General features: G+C 54.9%; 1 protein-coding gene across 6 annotated transcripts in view; it reads right to left on the reverse strand.

Annotated features, from left to right (window-relative positions):
• SYNE3 (spectrin repeat containing nuclear envelope family member 3) overlaps nt 1-12,688 on the reverse strand; it is a 101,018-nt gene that overhangs the window by 14,505 nt on the left and 73,825 nt on the right. For 5 of the 6 annotated variants that reach the window (XM_040478167.1, XM_040478166.1, XM_040478163.1 and 2 more), the window contains exons 12-17: nt 12,272-12,433; nt 11,989-12,161; nt 11,427-11,556; nt 10,068-10,226; nt 6,750-6,899; nt 5,699-5,737 (exon numbers count right to left, since the gene is read on the reverse strand). In XM_040478167.1, the coding sequence (XP_040334101.1) occupies nt 5,699-5,737; nt 6,750-6,899; nt 10,068-10,226; nt 11,427-11,556; nt 11,989-12,161; nt 12,272-12,433 (813 nt within the window). The remainder of the gene's footprint in view (nt 1-5,698; nt 5,738-6,749; nt 6,900-10,067; nt 10,227-11,426; nt 11,557-11,988; nt 12,162-12,271; nt 12,434-12,688) is intronic. The other variant, XM_040478168.1, reaches the window with a different exon arrangement.

Consider the following 12,688-nt stretch of genomic DNA (forward strand, 5'->3'; position numbering starts at 1 on the left):
GGCATGCAGCAACTGAATGCAACGGGTTGATCCTGGATTGGATCCCTCACTGGGAAGAGAAGCCTATAAGAAAGACCCGAAATGGAATACTAAGACGATGGCGTATTACCCCATGACCAAAGGAAAGGAGTTCTCGAGCAACAAAGAAACCCGTGCAGGAATCTCAGATGCATGTTATTGAGTGAAAGAAGCCAATCTGAGAAGGCTACGGACTGATTCCAACCGTATGACATTCTGGAAAAGACTAAACTATAATGACAGTAAAAAGATCTGTGGTTGCCAGGGGATGGGTGGGTGGAGCGTGGAGGAGTTTTGCGGGCGGCGAAGCTGTTCCGTGTGACACACCACGGTGGATACGTGCTATCGCACATTTGTCCAAATCCATAGAACGTATGATGCAAAAAGTGAACCCCAGAAAACCCTAAACTATGGGCTTTAGTTAACAGTGATGAGCCAGTGGAGATTCATCGACTGTAACCAATCTATCAGACTGATGCAAGATGTGAATAGTAAGGGAAACGGAAGAGGGGTGGAGAAGAGGGGCTACCTGGGAACCCTCTGTAGGATCTGCTGAGTTCTTCTTGTAAACCTAAAACTGTTCCAAAACCAAAATGCCCATTATTTTTTTTTTGGAAGGCCATTGAGGCACCTTTGCAAATCTTGACTAGGGACTCTGTGTTAAGGAATCGGATGTCATCAGCACTGAGTCTTATCCACACCGATTCTGATCACGGAAAAAATAAGACAAGGAGAGAGGCCCCCACGATGGGAGTGTGAGGACGGCCAGAGTGGCTGTGGGCGGAGAGTGCGGTCACCCATCCAGGCTGCCCAGAGGCCAGCTGCATGGAGGGAAGAAACACAGCCACTGGGCTTACTTCAGAGGAGTGGGGGCGGGGAATCAGAAGGCAGGCGGGCTGGGTGATGGAAGGATAAAGACAGAGTAAATACAGGTGACAGTTGTCTGGATTTCTGAAGTCAAAGACAAGTTTCAAACACTTGATGTCTGAAGAGTTAATGCTGATTCTTTCACACATCAGCGATGGCCAGTGGCTTCTGGGCTTGGCAGACGGATAGACACACAGGGCCCTGGGACAACACAGCACGTGGGTCGAGGCTCTCTCCTGTGGAAGCTCAAAGACCGCACTGCCCCAGCAAGGCCCAGCCCTTTGACGAAGGAAGGGCCAAATTTAGCCCCCAAAGTTGCACAGTGAATCACAAGAAGAACAATGTCAAGTCACATCTCCTCTGTTCCAGTCCCAACAGGGCACGTTGTCACATATGGAGAAGGGGCCAAGAGGCCGTGCTCCTCCCACCAAAAAGGAGAAGGTGGTCATGAGGGGCAAAGACCGGGCACACGAGTGTGCGAGAGCAGCGCCTGGCACCCAGGAGAGATGTTTTAAAAAATCACAGTCGTCGTGAGAGAGAGTTCCCATCTAACCTGGAAAACTCAGTAAGGCTTCCTTAGATGTGGTATCTGAGTATTTCGTGTGATCGAAGGTGCTCATTGTGAGGCGGGTCATGATTTCACACGCCGCTAAGAAAGGAAACAACCGTGACGGAGCGTCCGACTGGAGCCCCCCACAAAGCTGGGAAGCCGGGGGGCTGCGCCTTCAACATCAGGGAGATCGAGAGCAAGTCCCACCTCACGGAAAGGGGAAGCAAGGAAATACGACGCGTTATCTTGGCACTGGGTGGAGGGAGGGGGGTAAGACTCTTCCCCGAGAATGTGAGCCCCTGGAGCTCCCAGGGGCTGGGTGTCGGAATCCACGCGGTCGCCGTGGGCCGAAGGAAAACACAACAAGATACCGCCCTGCCAGCAAAGATTTTCGATTTCGAGAAATCTCAGGTGGATAGTGTCCTGGGTGGTGGAGGGAAGCAAACCCAAATCCTCACGGGAAGAACTCGATCGTAATAAGTCACCCGGATTCCAGAAATGTGAAAATGTGAAACGTCACGATGAGCCTTAGAACCTACGAAATGCGATCCAGTAAATAAAATGCTCGCCATCTGGGTCTCCATCCCGAGAGGCCACAGCGTGCATGGGAGGGCGGTGTTTGTTCTCCGCTCCTGCCAAACGGCACGCTGGCTGTGGCCTGGTTCACCCAGGCCGAAGAGACACATTTGCAAATCTGTGCTTGGACGCAAAGTTTGTCTCAAGTAGACTACGCCACTGCCCTGGGCGGATGCGGGAAGATGGTCCCCTCACGGCCCACGTGCAACTTAAAAAGCAAAACAGGGGCGCCTGGGTGGCGCAGTCGGTTAAGCGTCCGACTTCAGCCAGGTCACGATCTCGCGGTCCGTGAGTTCGAGCCCCGCGTCGGGCTCTGGGCTGATGGCTCGGAGCCTGGAGCCTGTTTCCGATTCTGTGTATCCCTCTCTCTCTGCCCCTCCCCCGTTCATGCTCTGTCTCTCTCTGTCCCAAAAATAAATAAACGTTGAAAAAAAAAAAAAAACAATTACAGGGCGCCCTGGTGGCTCAGTTCGTTGGGCATCTGACTGCGGCTCGGGTCATGATCTCGCTGTTCCCAAGTTCGAGCCCCACATCAGGCTCTATGGCAACAGCTCAGAGCCCGGGGCCTGCTTCGGATTCTGTGTCTCCCTCTCTCTCTCTGCCCTTCCCCGCACTCACACTCTGTTTCTCTCTCTCAAAAATAAATAAACACTTACAAAAATTAAGAAAGAAAAAAAAAAGCAGTTACATTTCATGTGCTCAATGCTGCAGGCAAACGTATCCGGGGGCACTGAGCTGGCGAGGGCGTAGGCAGGCTGCAAATTTAATAAATCTTAATACCGTGTTTATACAAACAAACAGGCTGAAGCCATTGACGTAGTTGGAGCTTCCAGTGACTTTGTGCAGAGAGAAGAAAAAAAAAAAAGTGCAGAGAACCAACTGCTCATAAATAATTAGCTTTGGGGCAGTTTTTTTTTTTTTTTCCTTTTGGACTAAAAATAACATATGAAATGTTTTTTAAGGTGGCCAGATTACAGCCTCTGAAGACAGCACTGTCACCCTGTCAGCGTGTGTGTGTATATGCGTCTGTGTGCACACACACGGGCCGCAGAAACAACACAAGAAGCACACCCAAGGGAGGGGTCTCCTCCCCCCCCCCCCCCCCCGCCATGGGTGTCATTGTTCCCTTTGTTCTCGAGGGATATAAGCAGGGGCGGCGTCTGCAAAGTCTTCAAGGTCCTCATTTACCTGGCCATCGAGAACCTACTATGCGCAGAGTTACAAGGACTCTGTCCACCATCAGCTTGGCGGACCCTCGTTGTGTTCCTTGGAGAGCGTCACTAAGTGGCTCGTCGACAGTCACGCACACTAATGGTGGATCCGAGATTCAAATCCGGTGCGTCAAGCTGTGGTTCTTGAAGCGGGGTCCCAGGCCAGCAGCGTCAGCGTCAACTTGGGCACTTGCTAGGGATGCAGATTCTTGGGCCGTCTCCGCCCTAGTGGACCAAAAACTCAGGGTGGGACCCAGAAATCTGTGCCTAAGCTGTCGCATAGATGAGCCCGAGATGGCCTCGCAGGTTGCTTCTTTCCTCGTGGGCAGGCTTCACGAAAGCCAGGTGGCCAGCCGCAAACTCAGATTGTTACACATCCGATTATTTTATGTTACTATTATTTTTTTTTTAACTTTTTAAAGTTTACCTATTTTGAGAAAGAGATGCATGAACGGGGTAAGGGCAGAGAGAGAGGGCAGAGAGAGAGAGAATCCCAAGCAGAACTGCAAGATCATGACCTGAGCCAAAATCAAGAGTTGGACGCTTAACCGACGGAGCCACCCAGGCGCCCCTACGCATCCGATTATTTTACACAGGGCCCGGATAAGCGTGTTTTTTAGCCATTTAGAGCCTGCCCGTTTCGCATACCCCACAAAGCCGTGCCCAGTATCTGCCAGCCGCAGATAAGACACAACCTGTAGCTATGAGGACCCCAGTCCACCTTTGCCCTTTAGAGCCCCGGCCTCAGAGACGTGCCGTTCCTCCCAGCCAGGACGCGTTTGCAGTCTACCAGGGCAGGACTTTGCTCTTGTGATCACTGACGGATCCCGAGTGCCCACATCAGTCCTTGGCCCGGTCAGCACTCAGTAAATACTTGTGGAACGAATGACGGACAGCAAATGAGCTGTGGCTGAGCCCCGAACCACAGGGCTGTGGACATTCCACGCTAAGCCAATCGCAGGCTGCCAGGAAACAGCCTGCTTGGGAGGCCCGGCCTCCCCCAGCCAAGTGTCCCCCGGCTCAGAAACATTTAGTGAGCATTCACTGTGTGCAAGGGATCAGGGGACCCAGACATGACTCCTCCAGGTTCCCCCTGGGAGCTCCAGATGGGGGCTCCCCAGTGCAGGGCTTAAAAGTATGGAAGCCCCCGGAAGCCACCGGGCTTCCTGATGCTCTTGCACATTTCTCGAGGAGGCTCTCTGTCATTCTAAATGAGGGGGGGATCCAGGGCTACAGTCTCCCTGAAGGACTTCTACAAAGGACAGTTCACATGATCTTCAGAATTCATTCACGACGAAAGTCGGCACTGATAATTCCATTTTACAGATGGGGAAAGTCAAGCCCCAAGAGGCAAAGCCACTTGCCCAAAGCCACCAAGCTAGTTGACGCTGGGCCCCAAGCACAGCGTTGGTCTCGTGACCGCCCGACCCAGTCCACAGGACACCAGCTCTCCTACGGACGTGAGACACAAAAACCCGCCGGAGACCAAGAAGAAATCCCAGCGTGCAAAGCGCCTGGAAACCGATCCCATGGCATTAGGGACCTCGAGGAACCCAGGGCTCTTTGGAGCAGAGCCTGCTGAAGGCTCACTCTGTTCTGGGCCAGGGCTTGAAACGAGAGCTCCCTTGCAAAAGGAGACATCCATTCACATCGGGTTTTCCCTGAAGCAGGGACACCCCCGCCAGGCCCCAGGGATGCCTTCTCCAAGGCACGGTGTGGAAAGTCCAGATGACGGCCTTGGGGCCACAGCCCAGAGACCACCCGGAAGCCACGTGCCTGTGCTGCAGGACTCATTCCGACCTTGCATCGCTCAGTTTCCCCACGCTTCCGTGAAGGCGGTGATGCCTCTTGGGTGTTGATGGTACCGTTAAATGAGATGCCCTCACCATGATTCAGCAGGATTTTCTGGCACACGGTGGATGGACGACACAGAGCGTCTAAAGTAATAATGCTTAGTACTCACGACTAGTGCTGCTCCCACGGTTACCACTGCGGCCTGCAAACGCCACAGGAGTGGCTCTGAGCGCTTCTCAGCGGGCAGAAGTGCAAACACCTTCCTCGTAGAGCACGCGAGGCACAACCCCCCTTTCCCCCACTGGCCCCCGTGTGCCCAACCACCACTCAGGCGGCCACACGATCCAGTTGGCCTGGAGTGGTCCAGGTCTCCTGGGACAGTCCTGGTTGACCCCTGTTGTCACAACATAATTGTTAATAGCGTCCTTGTTCACTCCCCACCGCATCCTGGCGTGCGATGAAAAATTCCAGGGTCCCTCCTCTGTCATGCGTTTGTCACAGCTGAATACGTTCTGCACACACTCCTGAGGCCTCCCGAGGACCCCAGCTCATTCCCCATAAATGTTCCTCAGACCTCGCGGAACCTTCCAGAAAGCCCAGGAGTCTGGCTGCAGCGTCACAGGCCTACCCACCTCCAGACGCCCTGCCCTCTAGCGTGTGGAGCAGATGGCAAACACCGTACCTTTTGGAATCCAGTCGGCTCCCCTGGAGAACTCTGTGTCTGTTATTTTCGGGAAGGAGAGGAAAAGGGGGGTGGGGGGGGGGGAAGAAGTTAAGTGAGTGATACTCAAATCCCAGCAGAGCCTGTAATGGAATATTCATTTTGTCAGGGGAGTGTTTCTTTAAAACTTCTGGTCATCTGGACAGGCTGAACCAGCAGGTGATTCGATTTAATGAGCTTTTTAACGCACTTCAGGCCCAGGTGGGATTCCGTCTGGGAAGCCTGGGCCGGCGGCGGCCGCCTGGCTGGGACTGCGCTGACACCTAGTGGCCACGGCGGCCGTGGCGGGGACGGCAAAGCTAGAGCGCTGAAGCTTGGCGTCTGGGACCTGAGGGCCCCCTCAGAGGCCGTCTCGACTGCCCCCCTCCTCGGGCTAACCCTGGTGCCTCAGTTTCCCCATCGCTTCTCTTCTCGGGGAATGACAACGGTGCCCCCTCTGTAGGGTTGCTATGGGGACACGGCATTTAATAAAGGCTGTTATTACTAGTCAGCTTTATCATCGTGTTGTGTGAGGACGCACGGGGACGCGAAGGGGGAAGGTGATGGTCCACAATCGCAGAGCAAATGGGTGGAGGAGTAGGGCTGGATCCCAGGGCCCCGGGCCCCAGTCCAGCGTGCCCCTCCGCGGTGCCTCCCACGGCAGGGCGCGTTTGAATGCTGGCTTACTAGCGCCACGGCCGTGGGAGTTCCGGCTCTCAGTCTCCGCTCTCCCTTTGGAGACTGGTGTAAGGACCTGAATGGGGTCATAAAGACTTCAGCTGAGCCGCTCCTCGAACGTGAACCGTGATGGTCGCTGCTGTCATGAGCAGAGCGCCAGCCTCACGGGGCAGCGGGATGGCCAGGTGACATGTTGGAAGCGAAGCACCTACGGCCCGCGAGCCTCCATCACTCACGCCCGAGTTTAGCGTGTGGGGCAGAGAGGATGTCGCCCAGCTACGTCTCCCCAGACGACCTCGGGCTCAGCCATAGCCCCGCCCCCCGGGGCCTGGGAGCTGCACGCCCTGGCACCTACCAGCAGGTGGCCGGAGTCCTTGAGCTTGGACTTGTACAGCATCCACCGGTAACGCAGCTCCTCGAGCTCGTCCGAGGACCCCCTCGCGGGCCCGACATGAAGGAGGTTCTCGAAGAGACGCTGACCTTCTGGCACCCGAGCCTGCAGCTCCTGTGGGGACAGGCAGTGTCACGTGCACCCTCCAAATGGCCCAGACGGCCCCGCCTACCTGGTAAGGAGGAGCCAATCGAATTTGTCTCGAGAGGCAGCCGAAGGAACCTGTAAGGTGAGAAGCCCATCGTGCAAATTCAAGCCAAGGCCAGGCAGTCGCTCTCTGGAATGCTACAGAAGGAACTCCTGCCTGAGGGGGGCAGGTGCGCTGCTGACCTCCGTGGTCACTTCCGCCTCTGACATTCTGGAACCAAGTCCTTGGAGGGTTTGACAGAAGAGTCACCATCAGGACAAGAGCCACCGCGGTTGAACGTGCTTTTCTGTTGGCATTCTTAAGCCTGGCAGAGTGCTACTGGGAGCCGGCAGATTTTTCTATCACAGTATAGTACTGTGTCACCCCAGGGTGGCACTTGTTATCCTCAGGACTCCTGAGAGGTAGCGATGTAGGGGTAGGAGCAGGGCTGCAAATCTGAGCGTGTGGGTTTAAACTCTGGCCAAGGATCCTGCCTCCACCCCATCCTGCTGGTGGTGTGATATGGGCAGGTTGCGCAGCTTCTCAGAACCGACTAGAACGTGAACTCTTTAAGAGCAAGGAGGCCTAAACGGGGGCAGCCGCAAGTAATCTCTGATACGGCTGGAGTTGGACGGTGGTGGCGAGAAATGAGCATCACAGCCAAATGAGAGACAAGAGGGACGCGAGGACTTCCTCATCGTAGGCAATTGGACCAAACTTCTCACGGAGGGCAAAGTATTAGAAACACTTAAGAGTCATCAAAGAGTTAACAAGAGAGCAAGACGCATCAGGCTAAACCCTGGGAAAGGGTGAGACCCAAAGAAGTAAGGCCGGTGTTCAGACCGGCTTTTGTCTGCAGGACATTTGTCGATCTGGAAGAAACAGTTGTGAAACAGATCACCCTTTGGGAACCCTCATGGGGCTATGGAGACAAAGGTCAAGGTCTGGGCTCTGCAGGGATAGAGACTTTGATAATCTGCTTCCCCTTTGGCTGAGATTCCTAAAGGTGAATCAGAAGTAAACTCACACTTGGGGCACCCGGGTGGCTCAGTCGGTTGAGCGTCCGACGTCAGCTCAGGTCATGATCTCACGGTCCGTGAGTTCGAGCCCCGCGTCGGGCTCTGTGCTGGCAGCTCAGAGCCTGGAGCCTGCTTCAGATTCTGTGTCCCCCTCTCTCTCTGTCCCTCCCCCACTTGTGCTCTGTCTCTCTCTCTCTCTCTCTCTCTCTCCCTGCCTCTCAAAAATAAAGAAACATAATAAAAAAAAAAAGAAAAAAGAAAAGAAGTAAATTCACACCTTTAGTGGACTAAAGTCCGGCCCAGGTCACCAGTGGTCCAGGGAGCCTCAAACTTTGAACTTGGACTCACTGGTTTCAGAACAGTAAAGTCCTCCTTGCCTGGCAGTCACAAACAAAATTCTCTCTGGAGAAGAGGTGATCCTGAATCTCAAATTACCCCTACATCTATTTCATCACATGCAATGCCCAGCACACAATCAAAGCAGCCTCATATATACAAGACACTGATAACAAGAACAAGCAGAAACAACACGCAAAAGAAATGTTCCTAAAATGACTTGAGAATTGTTAGATGCACTATATAAAACAGCTAGCGTGCTTGAAGAATTAACAACCAGACTCAGCAGGGATCTGGAAGCTACAAAAAGTGACAGAGTAGCATTTCAAAAGAACCAGGTAGAAATTCTAGAACTGGCAAATACAATATCAAAAGCGAAAGGCTTAACAGACGTGTGTAATAGTGAATGAGACACAGTGAAAGAGAGAATTAGTAAACCGGAAGGTAGTGTAGAAAAACTCTCCAGAATGCAACAGGAAGAGAGAGGATGAACAAAACGCAAGAGAAGGTAGGAGACATAGAGCCCACAGAGAGAAGGAATACCATGTGTCTATGCAGCATCACAGCAGGAGAGGAGAAAGGGGATAAGGCAAAGGCAGTATGTTAGTATCAGAGAATGCTCTAGAATTTTCCGGAAAGACTCTAGACTACAGATTCCAGTATCCAGATGAATCCCAAGTAAGAAAACTAAAAAGACATCCAAACCCTAAATAATAAACTGCAGAGAAATAAGGAAAAAGAGAGGTAAGCTGGGGCCCGGATGAGAAAGGCTTTGTGTGATACGTTTGGGAGGCTGGCCTCTATACCGAAAGGTTTACATCAGGGGAAGGATAAAGTCACATTCATGAGGCTAAAGGTCACTCTAGCCGCGGAATGAGCCAGGACCTGGATGGGGCCCATCAGGAAGAAAGAAGGCCAGCTGGGAGGCTATTGCCATCATCAAGTCAAAAGTATCTAGATTAACATAGTGGTAGTAAGGGGGGACAGAAACAAAAAATTCTCAGGAGGTGGAATCCAGGAGGGCTTGGTGACTATTTAGATATGGGTGTGAAGGAGAAAGATCTGTGGTAGAAGGACTGCACAAATGGCCCTGATGCCCCCATCCTGCCTCCCCGCCGTATTCATGACCTTTGCAGTATGACTTGGAGTCCTGTTTTCCCTCCCCGTGAACATGGGTTGGCCCTGTGACCCTTTTTGTCCAACGGAATCCAGGGCAAGTAATACGCCAGTTCCTACTCGAGGCCTCAGAAGCCTCGAGTGCTCCCACTTGCCCTCTGAGACGACGCCTCTACCACAAGAAGCCTGGGCTGTCCCACAAGAGGATGAGGGCTGTGCGGTCCGTCTCATGTTCATCTCCCACAGCCTGCCAGCCCCCCAGAGTAGAGCCACCCAGCTGACCTATAACTGACAGCAAATAAGGGAGCCCAGCCAAGACCAGAAGCTCTGCCCAGATGAGCTCGGCCTAAATTGCCAACCTTCAGAACCATGAGTCAAATAACCGGTTGCTGTTTGAAAGCTCAAGCCGATGGAAGGGTTTGTTACACAGCCACGGCTCGCCGATGGATAGGAGTCGTGATGAGGCGTGATATTGTCCAAGCTGGGGAACACAGAAGGAGGCTGGAGGAGTGAATGGTTCTCCGAAAGTCCTTCGGAAATACGTGAACCAAAAAAGTTCAGAGACTATTACTTATACACGGATGAAAATGGCTCACAAGCCGCGTGTGTGCTTCTTTTTGAAGAACCCCCTGGTGGCGAACACATCCGTGGGTGCAAAAGGAGGGCCGTTTTGTGGCAACAAACCTGTAGCTTCGTTTCCCTGGCCCTCAGATCCGTGGCTGCGGCCATTCTCATCGCGATGATGCTAACCAGCTTGGCGTTTTCCACCTCCAACCACTGCTCAAAGTCCCTCAGGAGCTGGGAGTAACCTTCCCGGCTGCCTTCTTCCCGGAGCAGATTTGCCTGCAGGAATACACAGCACGACCGACCCATCAGAGGGGAAATCAGCCTACTGGCCACGCATCCTGTGGCTTCCCTCTGAGGCAGAAGGTAGGGCTGAGGATGCCCAAAGGTGACGAGAGGGGCCTGGAGCCTGGAGAGGGAGGAAGGTCTCTCTCGCCAACGAGGCCACGTTAGAAATTTAATTCTAATTCAGGTCCAGGGTCCTGCGCTGCCTCAGCCAGTGCTCAGCGCTCTCCTGGACCACCGCCCCGAGCCGCGACAACGGATCACCGTGGTCACCTGCTGGTCTCCTAGCGGCAGCCACCACCGTTCCTCACCAGGAAGGCCATCGCAGTGGTTCCGCTTCCTCCACACCTGTCCCCCTCCGGGCTCTGTGGCCAGAGCGGCCTGTCTAAAATGCGAGTCCATTCAGCGAGGCCCTTGCCAGTGCGTACTGCGCTTTCTGTGAACCCTGACTTAATTGCCTGCGGTTCCCATTTCCTCGCTCCTCAAAATGTGCCCCGAAGCCCAGCGGCATGGGCGTCATCCGGGAGCTTCCAGAAATGCAGAATCCTGGGCCCCGCCCCAGACCTGTTGATCGGAAGGTGCGTTCTCCCACGATCGGGGTGCACGTTACCGCGTGCAAAGCTCTGCGCTGGGTCGGAAGCGATTCTGTTTCACTCCCGGCTGCACCCCGGCCCCAAGTGCGGGCCTCAGGGCACAGTAACGCTTGGGAAGGGGCGACACAAGGATACATGAGAGAATCGGAGTGGAGGTGTCGTTTTTGAAGGACAGGGAAGGATGGGTCTTTTCAACGCGGTTCCTTTTTTTAAAAGCCGTCAGGAGAAGGGGTGAGCGATACGAGATGGTCGGGTTAGTTCTTTTGAACAAAATGCGGCTTATGGCACACAAAAAAGGTACCCCTCTCGCGCGATTTCAGTTTGCAGTGGGGGGCCAGCAGGAAGCCGTCAGCCCCGCGGGGGGCGAGGTTTCCGAGGGGTGGGGACCTGTCTGCCCAAGCGACACTTCTGACCTTCCCCCTGGCCCGGGTCTGGGGTCTCTGAGTCCCTCTGTCCAGCGGCACACCCAGGAGAGGACACGGCCAAGTCCCGAGTTGAGCACGCGGCCGCAGGCAGGGAGGGGGCTTGGGGGAAGGCCACCCACCGTCCCTCCCTCCGGGTCTGCCGTCTCCCTGGAAGGCCCCCCCTTGGGCAGACTCACCCGGCGGTGACGCCCGGAAAGAGGCTCCGCGGGATCGATGAGAAACCCAGTCTTCGGGATGTCGTTGGTGAAAATCGTTTTCTTCCCCGAGTCCACTTCCGTCCTCTGCAGCTGCTGGTTTCTGATGAGGCTGAGAAGACACCCAGCCCAGTCAGCGTGGCGCTGTGATGGGGACTCCCCGGGTCACAGAAGCAACAGACTGGGGGCACCACGGGGTAGGAGCCGACTTCTGGGCCTCGCAAGTCAGTGACCATCCTTCGGGTTCGTCAGAACGTTCCCAAGGCTCCAGTTCCCTACTTGAGACCCGTGTCACCCTGCCGTTAAAGTGTACATGCCTATCGGCGCGGGGGAGGCCCAAGCCAGGAGGGGCTGCAGGCTGACCCCCACCCCCCCCCCAAGCCGGGACACCTCCCTGCTCCCACTGCTCCCGCTAGAATCGCCCCTGGGCCAGACTGGAGGTACACGGGGGCACCTGACGCCATGCTTCTACGGGCCCGCCGAGCTCTCCCCGTGGCGAAACGGGGGTGTCGCCTGAGACCGGCTCAGAGCGGGGGATCCTCACCGCAGCAGGCTTTCCTCCAGCGGCTTCAGAGCCTGCCACGACTCCACCAATTCCTCCAGCTCCTCCTGGACCAGAGCAGCCCCTTCCGGAGAAGACTTCTTCATCACCAGCCGGCCGTAGGCTTCGACCAGGGGCAGCTGGGCCTCCTTCTCCAGGAATTCAGCCAACAGCCTCTGAAGGACACACACACACACACACACACACACACACACACACTCAGTGAGCTCTTGGGACGGGGGTCTCTGTTCCCCAGTGTGGGCTCCCGTGGGGAAAGCCATCCCACCTCGACTTCGACCTCCCGGGACTGGGCGTCCCACGGGCCCGCCTCCTCCTGGTGTGACTCCAGCTTCTGGGTGACCACGGCGATCCACTGTCTCAGCTCCAGCAGCTGGTGGCTGAAGGTGCAATGTTCGCGCACGCTCTGCTGACACCTGTCCATGAGGTCCTGCAGCACAGCCCAGGGGGCCCAAGGCGCTCTGAGTGCAGGCAAGGTGGGACCCCGGGCCACCCCATCCTGCAGGGCCCCCAGACCTTCCCTGGGGCAAGACGGCCCCCGGGGCTTCCCGCCCAGCGGGAACGTGAGACGCTGGTCCTCCCTTGTACACAGGACAGGGATTTACTCTGGCAAGACCAACTCTGGTTTAAAGTGTCTCTAAGCCTCCTATTTAAAAAAAAAATTTTTAATGTTTATTTATTTTTG

Source organism: Herpailurus yagouaroundi, unplaced genomic scaffold (assembly GCF_014898765.1).
Source record: "Herpailurus yagouaroundi ecotype Mexico unplaced genomic scaffold, PumYag 141, whole genome shotgun sequence".
Taxonomy (NCBI): domain Eukaryota; kingdom Metazoa; phylum Chordata; class Mammalia; order Carnivora; family Felidae; genus Herpailurus; species Herpailurus yagouaroundi.